This window comes from Aythya ferina, assembly GCF_964211825.1.
Source record: "Aythya ferina genome assembly, chromosome: 3".
Classification (NCBI taxonomy): Eukaryota; Metazoa; Chordata; class Aves; order Anseriformes; family Anatidae; genus Aythya; species Aythya ferina.
The window spans coordinates 105,138,699-105,153,647 of NC_140298.1; the positions used below are offsets into that span (position 1 = coordinate 105,138,699).

Consider the following 14,949-nt stretch of genomic DNA (forward strand, 5'->3'; position numbering starts at 1 on the left):
CATGCAAAGCAGAAGGCTTACTACTTGGCATTTGTGTAAGGCAGATTTTATTCTTGCTTACTTTACAAAGCCCCTATTTCAAGGGATTGTAAATTGCCATGGCTGTTTATGAGATAGAACAAAGAAAACAGAGAAAAGCAGTTCCATATGCTGTGTTCATAGCAACTTTGGCTATGTGAAAAAGCTGGGGAAAGTTAAACTGCTCTAAGAGAGTGGCTCTGTCCCAACAGCAGAGTTGTAATTGTATTTAAAAATAAATTAAATTAATATTCAATGAGCTTCAAAATAACTATTAAAAGAATAGCTATTCTATTAAAAATAAGAAGACGATCTTATCAGCTTAGAAAATAAAGTTTACACCATGGCTGCAGTGAGCTCATATTACTATTTTAAATATTCTGGGGTGACTACATTTTTTTTTTCCTTCTCATGACAGAGCACTTACAGATGCTGTTTATAAAAAGAAATTGGCTCCTGTTTGCCCTGTATGATCATGTAATGAAATCATTAGGCTATGTTAAAACTGACAGAAGACTTCTTTATATGCTGCATGATTATCCAGTGAAACTTGCTGATATAAGATCTCAGAGAGGCAACAAGCTGGGTAGGAATCCAAAAGTGGCTGCAAAGCTTACATGAACGTGAGCCTGAGAATATTTTCTGTGACTTCTGGGTCAGTCCCAGTGTGTCTTTGGTTAGAAATACTAAGCGTGTATGTAGCAGGAACGTTGTAAAGTCACAGAGAATTGGGATTGGAGCAAGGAAAAGGAGCTGAGGTCTGAGACTATAGGGAGCACTGGGAGGAGACTTCAGGAGAGAAAGAGACATCAGCCTGGCTGGGGAGTGTGGAAGCAGAGGAGGTGGGAAGGGGAGCAGCTAGTGGCAGTGGTAAACTTGGGAAAAGGCTAGGAACCACTGTCTTAATTTATGGAAATTAGAGACTTTTTCACCACTGATTATTATTCCATTTATGGATTTCTTGATCAGAAACATCTGGTGTTGGTCACCCTTGAACATAAGATGCCAACTCTGACTATGAAGAGCATCAATCTAGGGGTTGCTGGGTTCACCTGTTGCATGGTAGAAATGTTCATAGCTGTCAGGGCTTCCTGGTGAAAGCAGAAAAATCCCAAAGCCGGACGATGCACAAGATGACAAAGGCTTCAGATATACAGTGAGCTGGGAAAGATGTACATCCACTTCTTGAAGAATGTATAAATAAATATTATGCAAAGGATTATAATGATTGAAACAATTACTGATAGATTGTTATACTTGCTCATCACCGTTTGAAAGCCAACTTAACATAAGAACTGGGTGGTACAGTGGAAAATTACTCCAACAAGCAGTGGTTCCTATCTTTCAAGTGCTGTGAATAGACTTTTCAGCAGAAGCAGGAATGCCATTGAAATTCACTAGGTGTGGCATTTCCCTGCTAAGCAGCAATGAGGAGAATTGTATTGAATTTCCTTCCCTGAAACTGCTCCAGAAAGAAAATGTGATGTGTCAGATAGCTAATAAATGGGTTTCTGTGCTCCCAGTCTTACCATTTTCAGTACAACAGAAGCCAGTAACTTGAGCATCCTGGTAACTTCAGTTCTGTTCTCTTTTCTCTGGGAAGTGTTAGCCTGCAATTTTAAAGTGACATAACTATTTGGCCACCTCAGATTCAGAGTTTCTAATGTAAATCTAAGTAAGCATCATTTATTTTGAAAATCGGCTCTCCTTCAAGTGTCTTCCAAGTCAATGTCCTGTGATCCTACCTCCTATCAAGTGGAAGTCTGTCAGGCACTGGCACCAGTGGGCTGGAACGGCAGAGTTTCAGGGCAGGAGCAGGGTACAGGGGGCAGCAGGAGGCTGCCTGATGGCACAGGAGGGATGCTGAGGCAATGTGTTTCCACCTCAGCTGGGCTGTCTTGGGCTCTTCTGGAGACCCCCGAATAAATCATATCAGGAACCTGTTTCAGGCCCTAAAAAGCCCTGTGTGGTGTAGTTTGGGACCAGGAGGGTGACTGAGGACACAGCTGAAGCTGATGTAGCTCTTGAAAAAAGCATACTGTCAGACCACAGCTTGTGAGATGGTGATACCCTAATCCTCGAGCTCATAATGCCTGGTGGACTGCCAGCTATTAGAGAGGGCTGCCCCTCTTCTGTCCTCTCTACCATTACATGCTACCAAGCTTAGTGCCACTTGCAGTGATGATAGACCACATGCTGGCTACGGGCTATTTCTCTATTAATTGTTATATTTCCAAAGTTTTATTTTTCCATTGCTTGTTTCCCTACTTACTGAATTTGCATATAGCTTAAGGTGAAATATCAAACATAGCTGGGTGCACTTGTTGATTCGATAATCATTATCAGCTCGTAGCTAGTGCTGGGTCTCTCCTGCAATAGCTCCCTATAAATAGCACATTTCATTATGTAACACTGGAAAGATTTAGAAGGCTTTGCCTGAAGTCACAGATGTATCACCACAGTTCAGATTTTTCAATAATAATTTTATTTCACCACCTATTGCAACCAGATGCCTTATAAGCATTAATAAAATCCAAGCCAAAGGTTATGATCCTGAAAGCATAACAGAGCCATGAATTACTGGTCAGTTCAATTTCAAAGTCTCTCTAGGCCTGATGTAGGGGATGAAACTGCCAGTCAGTTCAGTTGCCACATATGATTTTAGGACACAGCTCTGCAGTCCCCTCTTACAGAAAGAGACATCACACATGTATCAGGACAAGTTTGTCTGAAGCTACACAAGACAAAATTTGTAATAACTGTATTTTACTTTATGGTATATAACTAAAAAGAATCATCAGATCAAAAGGAAAGTGCCCTCTTTCCAACTTTTTATTGCACAGAAGAATAGAAAAGCTGTGCTGCCTGCACATATGCACAGTTATAATTTTGGAGCTCTGCAGTTGTGTAGAAAGGCAGAATTAGATTTTAACATTAAGAACCTGTCTTGAAAACAAAATTAAACCATTAAAATACACACTAAATATGATAAGCAATGGTAATAAAGTGTTGGCAGAGTGAGAATTCCTTATATTCTTTTCACAGAGTGTAAAACTCAGCAAATAGTCTGACCATAAAATCGCGTATACAAGTAAGACAGACACCGACTGTTTGGAAGTTCATTTGTTTGTCAAGCTCTAATTTTTCACTGAACTTTATGACTTAATTAGGATACTTGAGGAGTCAGTTGCAAGGAAAGTGTGCTCTGGTTTACTGAGCTCATGTTTCTTGCTCTGGCTGTGCTTCCAAGAACTTCAGCAGGTAAAATTAGCAAGCAAACGCGATCACAGGGAAAATATATTCTCTGGAGCTTTGTTGTCAACAGCTAAAACCTGAAGGCTGCATTTTTGTATATGGCTGAAACCAAGGCTAGTTTTAGTAGCCTACGCAAAGAATGGGAGAAAATGATCAGCCCAGGATGTCGTCTGAGGATGAAGAACAGCCTGAGAGCCCTACTGGCTCCCCTTGGTCTTGGGTAAGATCTTATGTCCTAAGGCTACATAAATAACATTTTAAAGCTCTAGAAGAAAGTAACAGACTGTGCTCTATAAACCTAGGTAAAACTGAATATAATCAGCTTTTTTACTCTTACAGAGAAGTTTGTGTTTCATTACTTATTTGATTTCCTATTCTATTTCTACCTGAGATATTAAAAAAAATAAATTAAATGGGGAAAACCTATTGCTCCTATTGTGTATGCCAAGTGCTGCAAGAAAACCTGTCTGATTCCATACTGTTTGCTGTCTTATTGGCTGTGTAAAGCAGCACTGTGGAGAGGTAGATTTTAGGTATAATGGAGGGAAAATGATGTAAAGAATTGTGTAAACACCTGCTTAAGAGGTATCTTTTAAGAAGAGAGCCAGTGAGACCTCTATTACAAATACAGAAAAGCTTTGCCATCATTTTTTAAGATAGAAATTGCCTTAATATAAGACATTCTGCACTAATAGTCTAGTAGCAGTGGCTACATAAGACTATGGTTTAAGGCCTGGGCTTGATGCTTTATGATGCTATGTGTCATAGCTGTGTGTAAGTGAAGTTTTCTGCTGAGAAGATAAAGGATGCGTTCATTGCAATGGGGCTTTGAATTGAAACAGGAACAGCTCTACTGAATAATATGAGAACTCTGCAAGTGTCAGGAAAAGAGGGGGATATAAAAACAAGGGTTTCAATTACTTTTTAGAAAGCATGTTTACTACTGTAGTAGTTAAAAAAAAAAAAAGTATTGAAATTAGTTTTTTTGTTTGTTTGTTTTCATTTCATAACCTTAAGTTTAATTTTCTTTGTACAAACATATACATCTATGATTTTTCTGAAAAAATATCAATGTTTGATAACTTCCTGGGAACCCGCATGAAATATCAGTTATATGCTTACAAGCATATTTGTGCCTGACCACAAATATTTAGAAACTATTTCAAAGTCATTTCTTTTTGAAAGTAAAAGTATAGAATAAACTGTTTTAGGTGATGATAGAATTGTGGATTTAAAATAGTTCATCACTGGAGGAACATGCAGGGAGGATGAAGAGGAGTACCAGTTGTTCTCACTATCAGTCCACAGGATTACTGATAAGTGACAGGACTGGTGTGTTGGTGAATGTCTATCTGGGTAGTAAGATAATTTATAGATGTTGATTTCTTAACTAAGAGTAAGTGAAAACTCTGTTTTCAGTGAAAATCCCCTGCAGACTGACCAGAATGGAGGCTGGGTAGATAGAGATACTGAATAGTTAACAGGTGGTTAGATCTCTAAGGAACATCTAAACTATATTCAGTTTGGTTTATAAATAAGGCAGGGATTTTTTTCATTTTTATTTTTACTTCAAACTTCAGTAGATTTCTGGCTATGAGTTTTATTAAAAAATTGACAATTGCATTTGTATGATTTGTACTTTAGTTTAAGTTTCCTTCTCTGAAATTCTTTCACATATATGTCTCTTAAATTGTCATGGGAAATCATGGGTCCCACTGCTCTGTGGAACAATCCATTCTGCAACAAATATGAAAGTTTCATTGCAAGTTAAATAAGCAGTGTTATTTAGCATATAAAGCATATTGGATTTCCGATAGAAATAGATGTCCTAAAGATCATTTGAAACTGTTGCTGTTGGCCTTTAGGAGTTGCTGACTCTAGGTTTCTGCTAAGGACTTCAGAGAGGAAGACCATTTCTCTCCATAGATTTACTTGTGTTCTGTGTGTCAGCATATGGTAGAGTAATTAGAAAAATGTGGTCCCTGAAGATGAGGACTGAATACCTATATCTGAGAGTTTTAAGAGCTCATAATAAGAGTTCTTCAATAAAAAGTTTCCCTAGGTATGCAAAGATAAATATATGAGCCCTCAGATTAAGCTTTGAAATGTAACATGCGATTAAAAAATTACATGCTTCTAGAAAGAAAACTATTCTTTTATAAGCATATAGGCCTCAAAGCACTTCCTCTGATTTACCATGGCATTGTAAAAGGACGACACAAAAATGATTTCATACAGGCATTTCCTTTCCCTGAGGGTATTGAACATGATTGTACACTTCTCTCCTTTTTATTAGAGGAATAAAGGAGAAGATATGTAAAACGAACCACAGGCAAAGAAATTATGCATCACTGAAAGAAGCCAATGTATCACAGTAGGGGTGGTGGTGCTGTAATTTAGACTTGAAATAGAAAGATAGTAATGAAGACAGCTTTATGGTAATTGCACAACAGATTAAGCAGAAGGAAAAAAGTTACCTTAAAAACCTGCATAACCAGTTCAATCCCCCCCCCCCCCTTTTTTTTTTTTTTTTTGACCAGTAACTGGCAATGTGTCAGCACATGAAGTTTCAGTAGAAAATTGTGACTAACCTGAGTGGTTGGAAGTGGGATTCTTAGGAACAGGATGCTGCTGAAGCAGCATAACCTGCAGCCCAGGTTGCAGCTGGACTGCATCAGCTGTGTTATTCTTGTGTATCTGCCTTTCTAGACCTCCTGTGAAAGTAAGATAATTATATATTCTATTTAATGTTGTAGTCCATTGCAACAGCTTTGTATTTATAATGCAAAGGTGGATTCCTTTAGCCTATGTTTGCACCAGCTGAGCCGTATCTAAATCGGGAGAGGCTTATACATGTTTCAGTGCTATGTGGTAGGAAGAGCTTCTTTCACAGGTCTGGTGAACTTTGGGAAGAGCAGACCTATAGACCATCCCTGCCCCCTGCAAACACATATAGACAATATCCCAAATATACCCTGCAAAAGTGGGAGCGAGTGTTGCCTGGTAAGGTGAGAAGTCCATGAAGAACAGAAGGTAGCCAGTCTACCTCAGGAAAATGGCCTGGTGGGCATGGAGGAGTGAACCAAGACAGTGGTGTGCTGCCAGCCTTCTGACAAGGTGTGCCCTTTCCCAGTCCCCTTTTCCTGCTGGTGACAAACCCTCTGCAACCGATTAGTGGCCTGCGGACAGGGATAGTGTCTGCAGGCATCTGACAGGCTGGGCCGTGCGTTAACTGGTGAGGAATGCACCGCAACCTCAACAGTAGCACAGGGCCTGCATTGGTCTGGAGACCTCAGCTGAACACAGAGAGGGATGTGCTGATTCAGCACCCAGGAGGGCTGCTATCACCAAGCACCTGCAGAGGCAGAAAGTGTATTTTCCTCAGACTAACACAAAAGGAAAGACACAGTTACTTCGCAAAGCTAGCTAACTACAGCTTTTCTGTAGGGCCTGTCTCTGATGTCACCTCCAAAACCTGCTGCTCTCATGTGTCCCAAAACATGAAGGAACAATAAAATCTCTGCAGGGTGGTGACATGGCCACCATGGGTGTGTGCTGCTTTCTGAGCCAGCACCTAGGTGCTAGCGAGGGGAGATTGATCAGCTTGGGAAAGCTCTTGATAGTCACAGGGGACGCTCAAGAGCCTTTGCAGCAGCTCAGAAAGTCTTCTGAGGTGTCACAGTGAGAGACTGGGTGGTGACACTGAAGTAACAAGCGTGGCTTATGCCTACACAGCACCAAAACATCGAGACCAGGCCGTGCATAAGAACTGCAGTGCTAGGAAGTTGGGGTCAGGACGAGTGTGTGCTGGGCATGGAAACCTGACTGTCCATTTTGTGACCAGGAAGCGCACATGGGGCCCATGTGGCAGGAGCAGGGGCAACGCCCTTTATTCCTGTGATTAACTTGTTTGGATTCAACTTTTTTTTTTTTTTTTTTTTTTTGTGGTTTCATCCGTTCAGTCAGGGGTTTTTGAAAGATGTGCTTGAAATCTCAGTATTCTGGGGCAGGCAGCTGTCTTGAGAAGTGGAGGATGGCATGAGGCTGTTTTTGGGAAACAACGTCAGGTGTAGGGTTGCATGCTTTCCAGGGAGAGCCCATACGGATGGTTTTGTACCTGGTAACTAATGAGATAGCATGGCATATGTAGATTAGCTAACAGATGCTGTAACTGCTGTTCATGTTTAATTACAGAAACATGTAGGAAGCACATTGAAAGTACTCACCTAACCTTCATTATCACCAAATTTTAGAGCAGATCTGGGCCTGTCAAAGCACAGAGGACACAAGGATCTATGTGAATTCTTGTATCAAACACAAACTTCCTCTACAGCCTTGGGCAATGTCATGTTTTATTTTGCAGAATTTCCATCTGTTGTAGGGATCTCTGTCGTGAAGTCCCAGCTTGAGACCTTCATGCTCAGAGGGACTTCGGCAAACTTTACCTGAGCTGCATGGGCTGAGCATCTGTGAAAACCTAATTTTTTAGGGTAATTTAACCTGAGGCTTATATTGTCTTTTGAGATCCTTCAGGAGAAGCCTTCTAGAAATGCAAAGCATTGCAGCAGTTGCCATCTGCTGCCAGTTGATGCAGCCTGGGCAGAGGGGCTGGTTGGCTCCTCAAGGGCAAGCTTCTGTGCCTCTCCAGCTAGTCTTGGATCAAACACTGAGTGAATGATAAAATACCCTTGTTTCTCCAGGGCTGTAGCCTTCTCCAAGGGAAGCTGAGCCCTGGAGCAGAACTGGCAGTTGGCTGGGGAAGATGCTGGGAGGCAGCGTGCCCAAAGCATTGGGGGCTTTGGAACAAGGCTCAGATGCTGAGGGAGGTAGGCTTCATCAGTGAGAGGCAGCTACAGGAAAAGAGCTGCCTACAAAGGGAAAATTTATTTGCTTTTAAACATGATAATTCTGTTATTTATTCTGCTTTGGTGTTATAGGCAGATTACTGCATTCAAAGGCCCTAAAAAATCCAGTGGGTTTTCTGGGCCTGAGCAGAACTCAGGTCTTTCCAGCAACAGGAGCTTATTTTCATGCCATGCCAGGCACGTCTGTAGTGGCAGACCTGTTTGCAGACCCTTGCTCCCATTTCAGAGGATGAAGGATGTATTCTTGCAAGAGGAAATAAGGGTAAATAATGTTCTCTCTGTGGATCAAGTACATGTGCTGCCTTCCCACCTACAGAAAAACAAACAGTAAATTGAATCCAGACTGTGCAGTCTTCTCTGCAGTGCCTAGAGCACCTCTCTGGGAGCTGACTGAAGACTGGATCCTTCTGCACTTTGTTCAGAGCAAACTGCTGGAGGTCAGCAGTCCCTCTGTATCTGGAGATCATGTCTCAGAGAGATTGCCCTGTCCTATTATAGATATGAAAGTTCAGCTCAATACATGAGGACCAAAGGATGTGAGGGCAGTAAAACACTATGAAGGTTATCAGCTGCCTCGCCTTCCAGTTCCTGTCGCCTACACTGCTACAAGGCTTCTTTCTTTGCAGGATGAGTAATGCTTTAATAACACTACTTGATCTTAGGTTGCCATAAATGCAAACAGAGTGTTAACCTCCCTGTTTCCAGTTCTTGGAGTGATCTGTGACAGGTGACTCTCACTTGCAGCAAAACTTCCCACCATTTAAAGGTGCAGCCCTGGCTGAATGGCTGAGGAAAACATACACCAAGTTCTCTGTTGCAAGTGCAAAACACTTCTAAAGGTGGAGGAAATGAGAAAAACATAATTCAAACAGGATGAAAGCACAAAAATGTCTCCAAGAACCAGGGCTGCCTTAAAATATGTGATTTTTAAAGGCTATGGTACATATTTGTTTCTCACTACCAACTTGGGAGCAAACAGTCTTGTGGATGTCATCACTTTCACAGAGCTGAAATAATTAAGAAATTGAGAGAGGAGCTGCTTATGTGGAGGACTACAGACAGGTGTGGAGGTGAGAGTGGAAGCTTGCCCCTGCAGTAAGGCAGCTGCAAGAAGAGAAGGGAACATTTTACTGCAAAGGTCTGAACCTTTGGACTCATCTGCTTAGTGAGCAGAAAAGAAAACAGCAAAAATGCACGATGTGGCTGAAAAACTACAGAACTAAGCATTTCCAGGGAGCAGAGTTTATATGGCCTTCTCTTGTAAGTGCATCCTCTTAATTTGAGGAATTTCAGAGGCAGATGGGCTCCTCCCGTGAAACCCAGTTTTAACCTGCACAGTCAGGAAAACATCAGCTGCCGAGTCAGCTTTGGGGATAAGTTAAAGGCATAGATGCTCCTACTGCTTGATCACTTGATTTGAGAAAAGGAGATATTAAAAGCTTGGATTCATCAAAGGATTTTTGGTATCAGTAGCCACCCTAGCAGGAAAATCTACCACTATTTTTCTGAAGAATTATAAGAAAAAGCAGTTCCTGATCCTGTATCTCAGACACTGAACCTATGATCTGGATTGCTCAAGCTGAAGCCAGCACTGTCTATTTGCACCTTCACCACTGTCCTCAAGCTCTCCATGCACTGTGTCCTGCAGGGCTCTAAAACTACCTCCCAGGCAGAAAGTCTGTGTGCATACATTAATTTAGGTTTTAGCAACTGAAGCAGAAAATATGGCAAATCAAAATTTTTGAAAATATGTATTTTTAATGAGGACTCTGGGGAGATGAGGTTTCAGTGTCACAAAGAATCCTGCAGTGCTGCCAGGGCATTCAGGAACAGGCGTCGGGGGCTTGTTTCTTCCTCAAGAGCACCACTTAGAAGTTACAGCTCTGAATCTTCAACATGTGGCAAGCTATGATTTTAATTTTTACAGTTTCCCAGTTAGTCCATCATCCAAGCCACAGACAACAGCACAAAAGAGCAATCGTTTACTTGAATAGAGCAGGCTCTATATTACAGGCATTGTTACCAGGCAATAGAGACATGCCCCTTCATGACAAATTCTGCGTCCTCCCTTCTGAAAGGCCAAGAAGAAAATACTGGAAGGATAGATTTATTTAGTACCTATATTCTCTTGTCTCCTCAGCCTTTTTTGTTTGTTTGTTTGTTTTTTTCTTTTTGTTTTCTGAATTTTGCGAGAGTCTTTTTCTGATCTCAGAGCAATGATGATTTTGTGGCATCACAACTGAAATGTACTGCTGTAATGTACAACCAATTTTTCTTTTGCCCAACAAGCATGGGGAATAGAAGGGATGAGGGCAGGATATTGCTACCTTTCTTTTCTCTTTCTTTATTTATTCAGTGGCAAATGCTTGAAACTAGGAGTTTTTGGGCTAAGTGGTAGATGAGCATGGTATTTGATTCATGAATCAGGTGAATAGTTTAAATATTTTCTTTGTTCTTGTAAAATATTGATCTAGTTTCATGAAAGTGCAGTAATCTGTCTGCATAGGTGCAAAGGAAGAAAATATGTTCTTTTTCATTCTAATGAAACCCTATAGTTGTTTTAATTAATTTACTTAATAATATTGTTTTTCAGGCCAAAATATTCACATTGTAAAACTCCACAGTATGGATTTTTTATTTATTTATTTTTTTTTTTGTGAGAATCCCTGTTTCATGATAGTAATTTGCTAGTATCCTCTGAAGCTCTTCTGGTCTGCAACATATCCTAAAATGAAATTAATATTTTCTAATGAAATTTTATGAGCAAGTTTGCAAGCTCCAGCTGTGCTCCTTTCTTCTTTTGGGTATTCTTTGTTGCTGCCAAAGGCCTCAAAAGCTGAGGATTTCTGAACCAAAAGTGACCTCCAGTGGTCACACACATCATTCATGACTGATGCCTAGCATTTATCTTTCCCTTGTTAGAAAAGAGACAATGACGTGGTAATAATTATCAGCCTGCAGCCTCTGCAGCACAGCCTCCTTGCCACCATGGTCAGTCAAACGATTCCTCACATCATCCTTACAATTTAGGTGTTTTGTATACCAACAGACTTGCTAACTACTATGAAAGTTTTTTTTTTTTTTTTTTTTTTTTTTTTTTTTGGTTACTTTTTCATCAGTGCTGTACATCTCAGGAGTATTTCTATCTGCATTATGCTTGGTCTTGGGTCTGCCTGGCTCATCCTCTTTGCTCACCCTCTGTATGCACAGCTTTGATGTTAACGTCCTCCATACAGCAGTCTGGTTCCTTCTTAGGTATTATGCTAGCAATTTGGAGTTCTGCATACCTTTGCTAATATAATCACTATTTTTCCCTTTCAATCTGGAAATCTGATAGATTACCCTATCTTCTCCTACACGTTTTATCACCCCATGGACTTGCCTTTTCTTTGGCGTTTGAAGGTGGAAACACACAAGGCAGAGGTGTAAGCAGGACTTTGTGGGATGTCCATCTCAGTAAACACCTCTGAGAAATCTGTAGAGAATTCAGGGATCTCCTTTCAGCATAAATGTCTGAGCACCTCCAGCCTCCCAGCTTTTGCTTAAAGATTTTTATGAAAGACATCTTATGGGGGGCTTTTTTTGCAGGGGGATACTTAGGAAATTCAATAGAAATGCACTCTTTAATCAATAAATTGCTAAAAATATTTGTATGAAAAACTCTTTTGAAAAAACAACAGTTTCCTTAATTTGTATTAGCCTAATTTAAAACAAAACTAATTAAACTTGAAGAAGAGGAAACTAACTCTTCTGTTAGTATTTAAATGTCCTGCATCTTTACATCCTCAGTTAGATTCACTGGCCAAGCCACAGCATTTTTTTTTTTGGAGGGTCGGTGGAAATGCAATAGTCATTGGAATTTGAGCTAATTTAAAGAAATACAGACATGGCCTTTGATAAAAACGTTTGGGTACTCATAAATCCCTTCCCTTGGAAATTTTATTTTGCATGTGCAACAGGGGCAATGACTTGAATATAAATCAAGTAAGACTTGACTCTCATCTGAGACTGAGAAACAATCGGCAGCTCTTAGCCTAACCCAAGCAGTGCTGGCCTGACTCAGGGTGACAAAGCAATTCTCCCTGGTGCTGCTGGATGAGTGTCAACAAACCACTGCAACTTTCTCAGTTACTCCATCTGTTACAGGGGGATTATGCTAATAACATCTTTTGTAACATGCTTTGAGATTCATGGAGGCTGTGCTGTATACAATTTAAGAGGGATTTAATAAACAGATGGCAAAGACAATATTTTTTCCTCTCCTTTGTAAAAATTTACATAAGTGAAGAGAGTTAAAAGAATAGAAGGAGGAAGTTTGCTTTATTTTCATTTTATTGCTCCCTTCTGCTTCCCTCCGGCAGCTGTATTAGGTTTTGTAAAGTAGAAGCTTGTAAAGATGTCCACAGAGCATCTCTGCAGCAACACATTTGGATATAAACTGTGCCATAAAGCTTTTTTTTTTTTTTTTTTTTCCCTCAAAATTAATATTTTTCTCCCTCTCTCTCTTCTTTCCTCTTTCTCTTCTTCTCATCTCAGGGTGATAGGCTGTGTGTAACCAGGCCATCATGGTACAGCTGAAAACATGTACTAATCCTTATTTATGTGATGCACTAACCCTTATTTATATGATGAGCCCACTGATTTTGATATTCTCCCTCCTCTTATGAGTGCTGCACAAATCTCAGTAGATTAGGGAATGGAGCAGGAAGGAAATCTGTGTCAGAGTCAGTCCTGGGGATCTGCAAGCACAGACAACGAATGGCAGAGGGAGAACAGCATTTTATCTTGGCGTAACATCGCGACAGACAAAAAGGTGGTTTATTAATAGGGGGGTGGCAGACATGCTATCCCAACACTTTAATGACTGCAAAAACAAGATTGAGACAGGTGTCTAATTTCCTGCTGGCAGCTTGTGCCTAATGGGTGACAGGTTAATGCTGAGGGAGAGGCAATGGTCAAGTTTCCGACTCATTTTTCTTGGCTGTTCTGGGGAGCGGGATGGGAGAGGAACATTTCTGTGACACATGAAAACATTATAAAGTAAGTACTAGCCTGGCACTTACTACAGCACCCAGATATTTACCTTTCAAAGGCTGGTCACTTTGCTTTCTTTCTCTACAAGGTAGATGCAGTGGCTGGGCTGCTTCCAGCCCAGCAGTGCTCACCCTTAGCCTTTGGCAGAAGCTGAGGGAGCCTTCAGCCTCCATGGAAGAGGGCTGCCAAAGGCCAGAGGCATCAGCCTGCAGCCCTTCCTCACGTGGCGGCTGGGTTCTGGTTCCCCGTGACCTCCCTCCTGCTTTCCCATGGACTCTTTTCAACTCCACCCATGTCAGAGGGAGCCAAAGAGGCTGCTGCATGTTTTTTTTTTATTGCACTTGGGTTTAGTGGAAAGAGAAGGGCATCCCCACTGATGGGTTTCCAAGAAAACAACCCCCTTGGAGTAAATAATTCCTTGAAATGTCTCTACCTCTCTGCTGCCTACAGAGGGAACTGTCAGCTTGCTTAGGCAACCTAAGCCAGGGTTAGGGAAGATGCTGCTTGCTGGGAACGTGCACAACATTGCCACGCTGGAGAGGCAGTTCCTTATTTTGTTCTCCACTGGCAGAGGCCACTGAAGGACTGACCAGATTTTGGAACACTGTTTTTGGAAATCCCTCACCTTCAGACAGTAGGGAGGATTGCACAAAAGGGGGATCTTGGCACAAACTATTTGTTTTGTCCCTATACAATGTGTAGCAAAGTGGACCACAATCAAAGCACTGATGAATGCAAGAAAGCAATAGTAAAAATGGGCATAATAGTAGAAAAGTGCATGTTTTTCTCCTTTGTAAACCTTGGGACAATTTAATACTCATAGAAATGAAATGGTTTTGACTGCTGTACTGATTTTCAGAATGCATTTGCATCTGTTTTCATTTTTTCCATTACCCATGAGATCTTGCTGAAGAAATGTTGCCTTTGTCACATGGAGCTGCAGCCCCTGCTGGAAGCAGTAAGCTTTAGGTGAGGTACAAAGGCAGAAGTGTCTTGTAGGGACAAAGTGTGAAAAAAAGGTAAAGGAGAAAGAATAGCAGGCTGCTATGGAAAGGGCCTTCCCGTGACAGGCCAGAGGACCATTTACATGCCATTTTAAGGTAGGTCAGATGGATCATGCTCTAGCAATGCTACTTCTTCCTGTTGATTAGAACATGAATCCAGATGTAGCCATCTTCATTATGGATGTCTATGAGAAGGGCAGCCCCAGGATCTGATCTCACTGAAGCAAGATGGCTTTGAAGTCAGGGGAATGGATCATTCTCTGTCCTTCAAGCCAGAAATGTGCATCTGGTCTGAATATAGGAGGGTCCAGAATATAGGATTGTCTACCATGGGCACTCCAAATCAAAGGTTACCTTATTTAAGGTAATTTTTGAAGAAACCAATCAAAAGGTAGGAAATCTTCCTCCTGAATGCATGCCACATAATGAAGACTCTTAACTGGGTGAAACAGGCTCTGAAAAAGTATAGTCCTGTGTTGCTAACTGAAGTAAAACAAGAGCAGCTGGACTTCTGTGCTTGCTCTCTGCGGGAATCCCTTCATGTAGGAATAATTACATGATGGGAATTGCATAATGAAAAGAAAACCAGTAAATATGCCAGAGCCTGCTAGAGCAAACAGATTATTTCTTGTTGTTAGTATTGCACTTTTTTCTGACTTTCTAATCTGTGAAGTTAATTACAGAAATGGATCCTGCTAGCCTGGAGTATCTCTGATGTCCCTGGTCATGTCGCTGTATTTGGGAAGAGGTTTGTGGCACAGGTCTTGAAACTC

The 14,949-nt window shown here is 41.1% G+C and overlaps 1 protein-coding gene across 2 annotated transcripts in view; it reads left to right on the forward strand.

Annotated features, from left to right (window-relative positions):
* The first annotated feature begins 3,344 nt into the window (after positions 1-3,344).
* The window catches only part of LPIN1 (lipin 1), a 73,453-nt gene continuing 61,848 nt past the window's right edge, over positions 3,345-14,949 (forward strand). The window contains exon 1 of one of the 2 annotated variants that reach the window (XM_084515702.1): positions 3,345-3,493. In XM_084515702.1, the coding sequence (XP_084371828.1) occupies positions 3,413-3,493 (81 nt within the window). In that variant the 5' untranslated portion in view covers positions 3,345-3,412. The remainder of the gene's footprint in view (positions 3,494-14,949) is intronic. The other variant, XM_084515704.1, reaches the window with a different exon arrangement.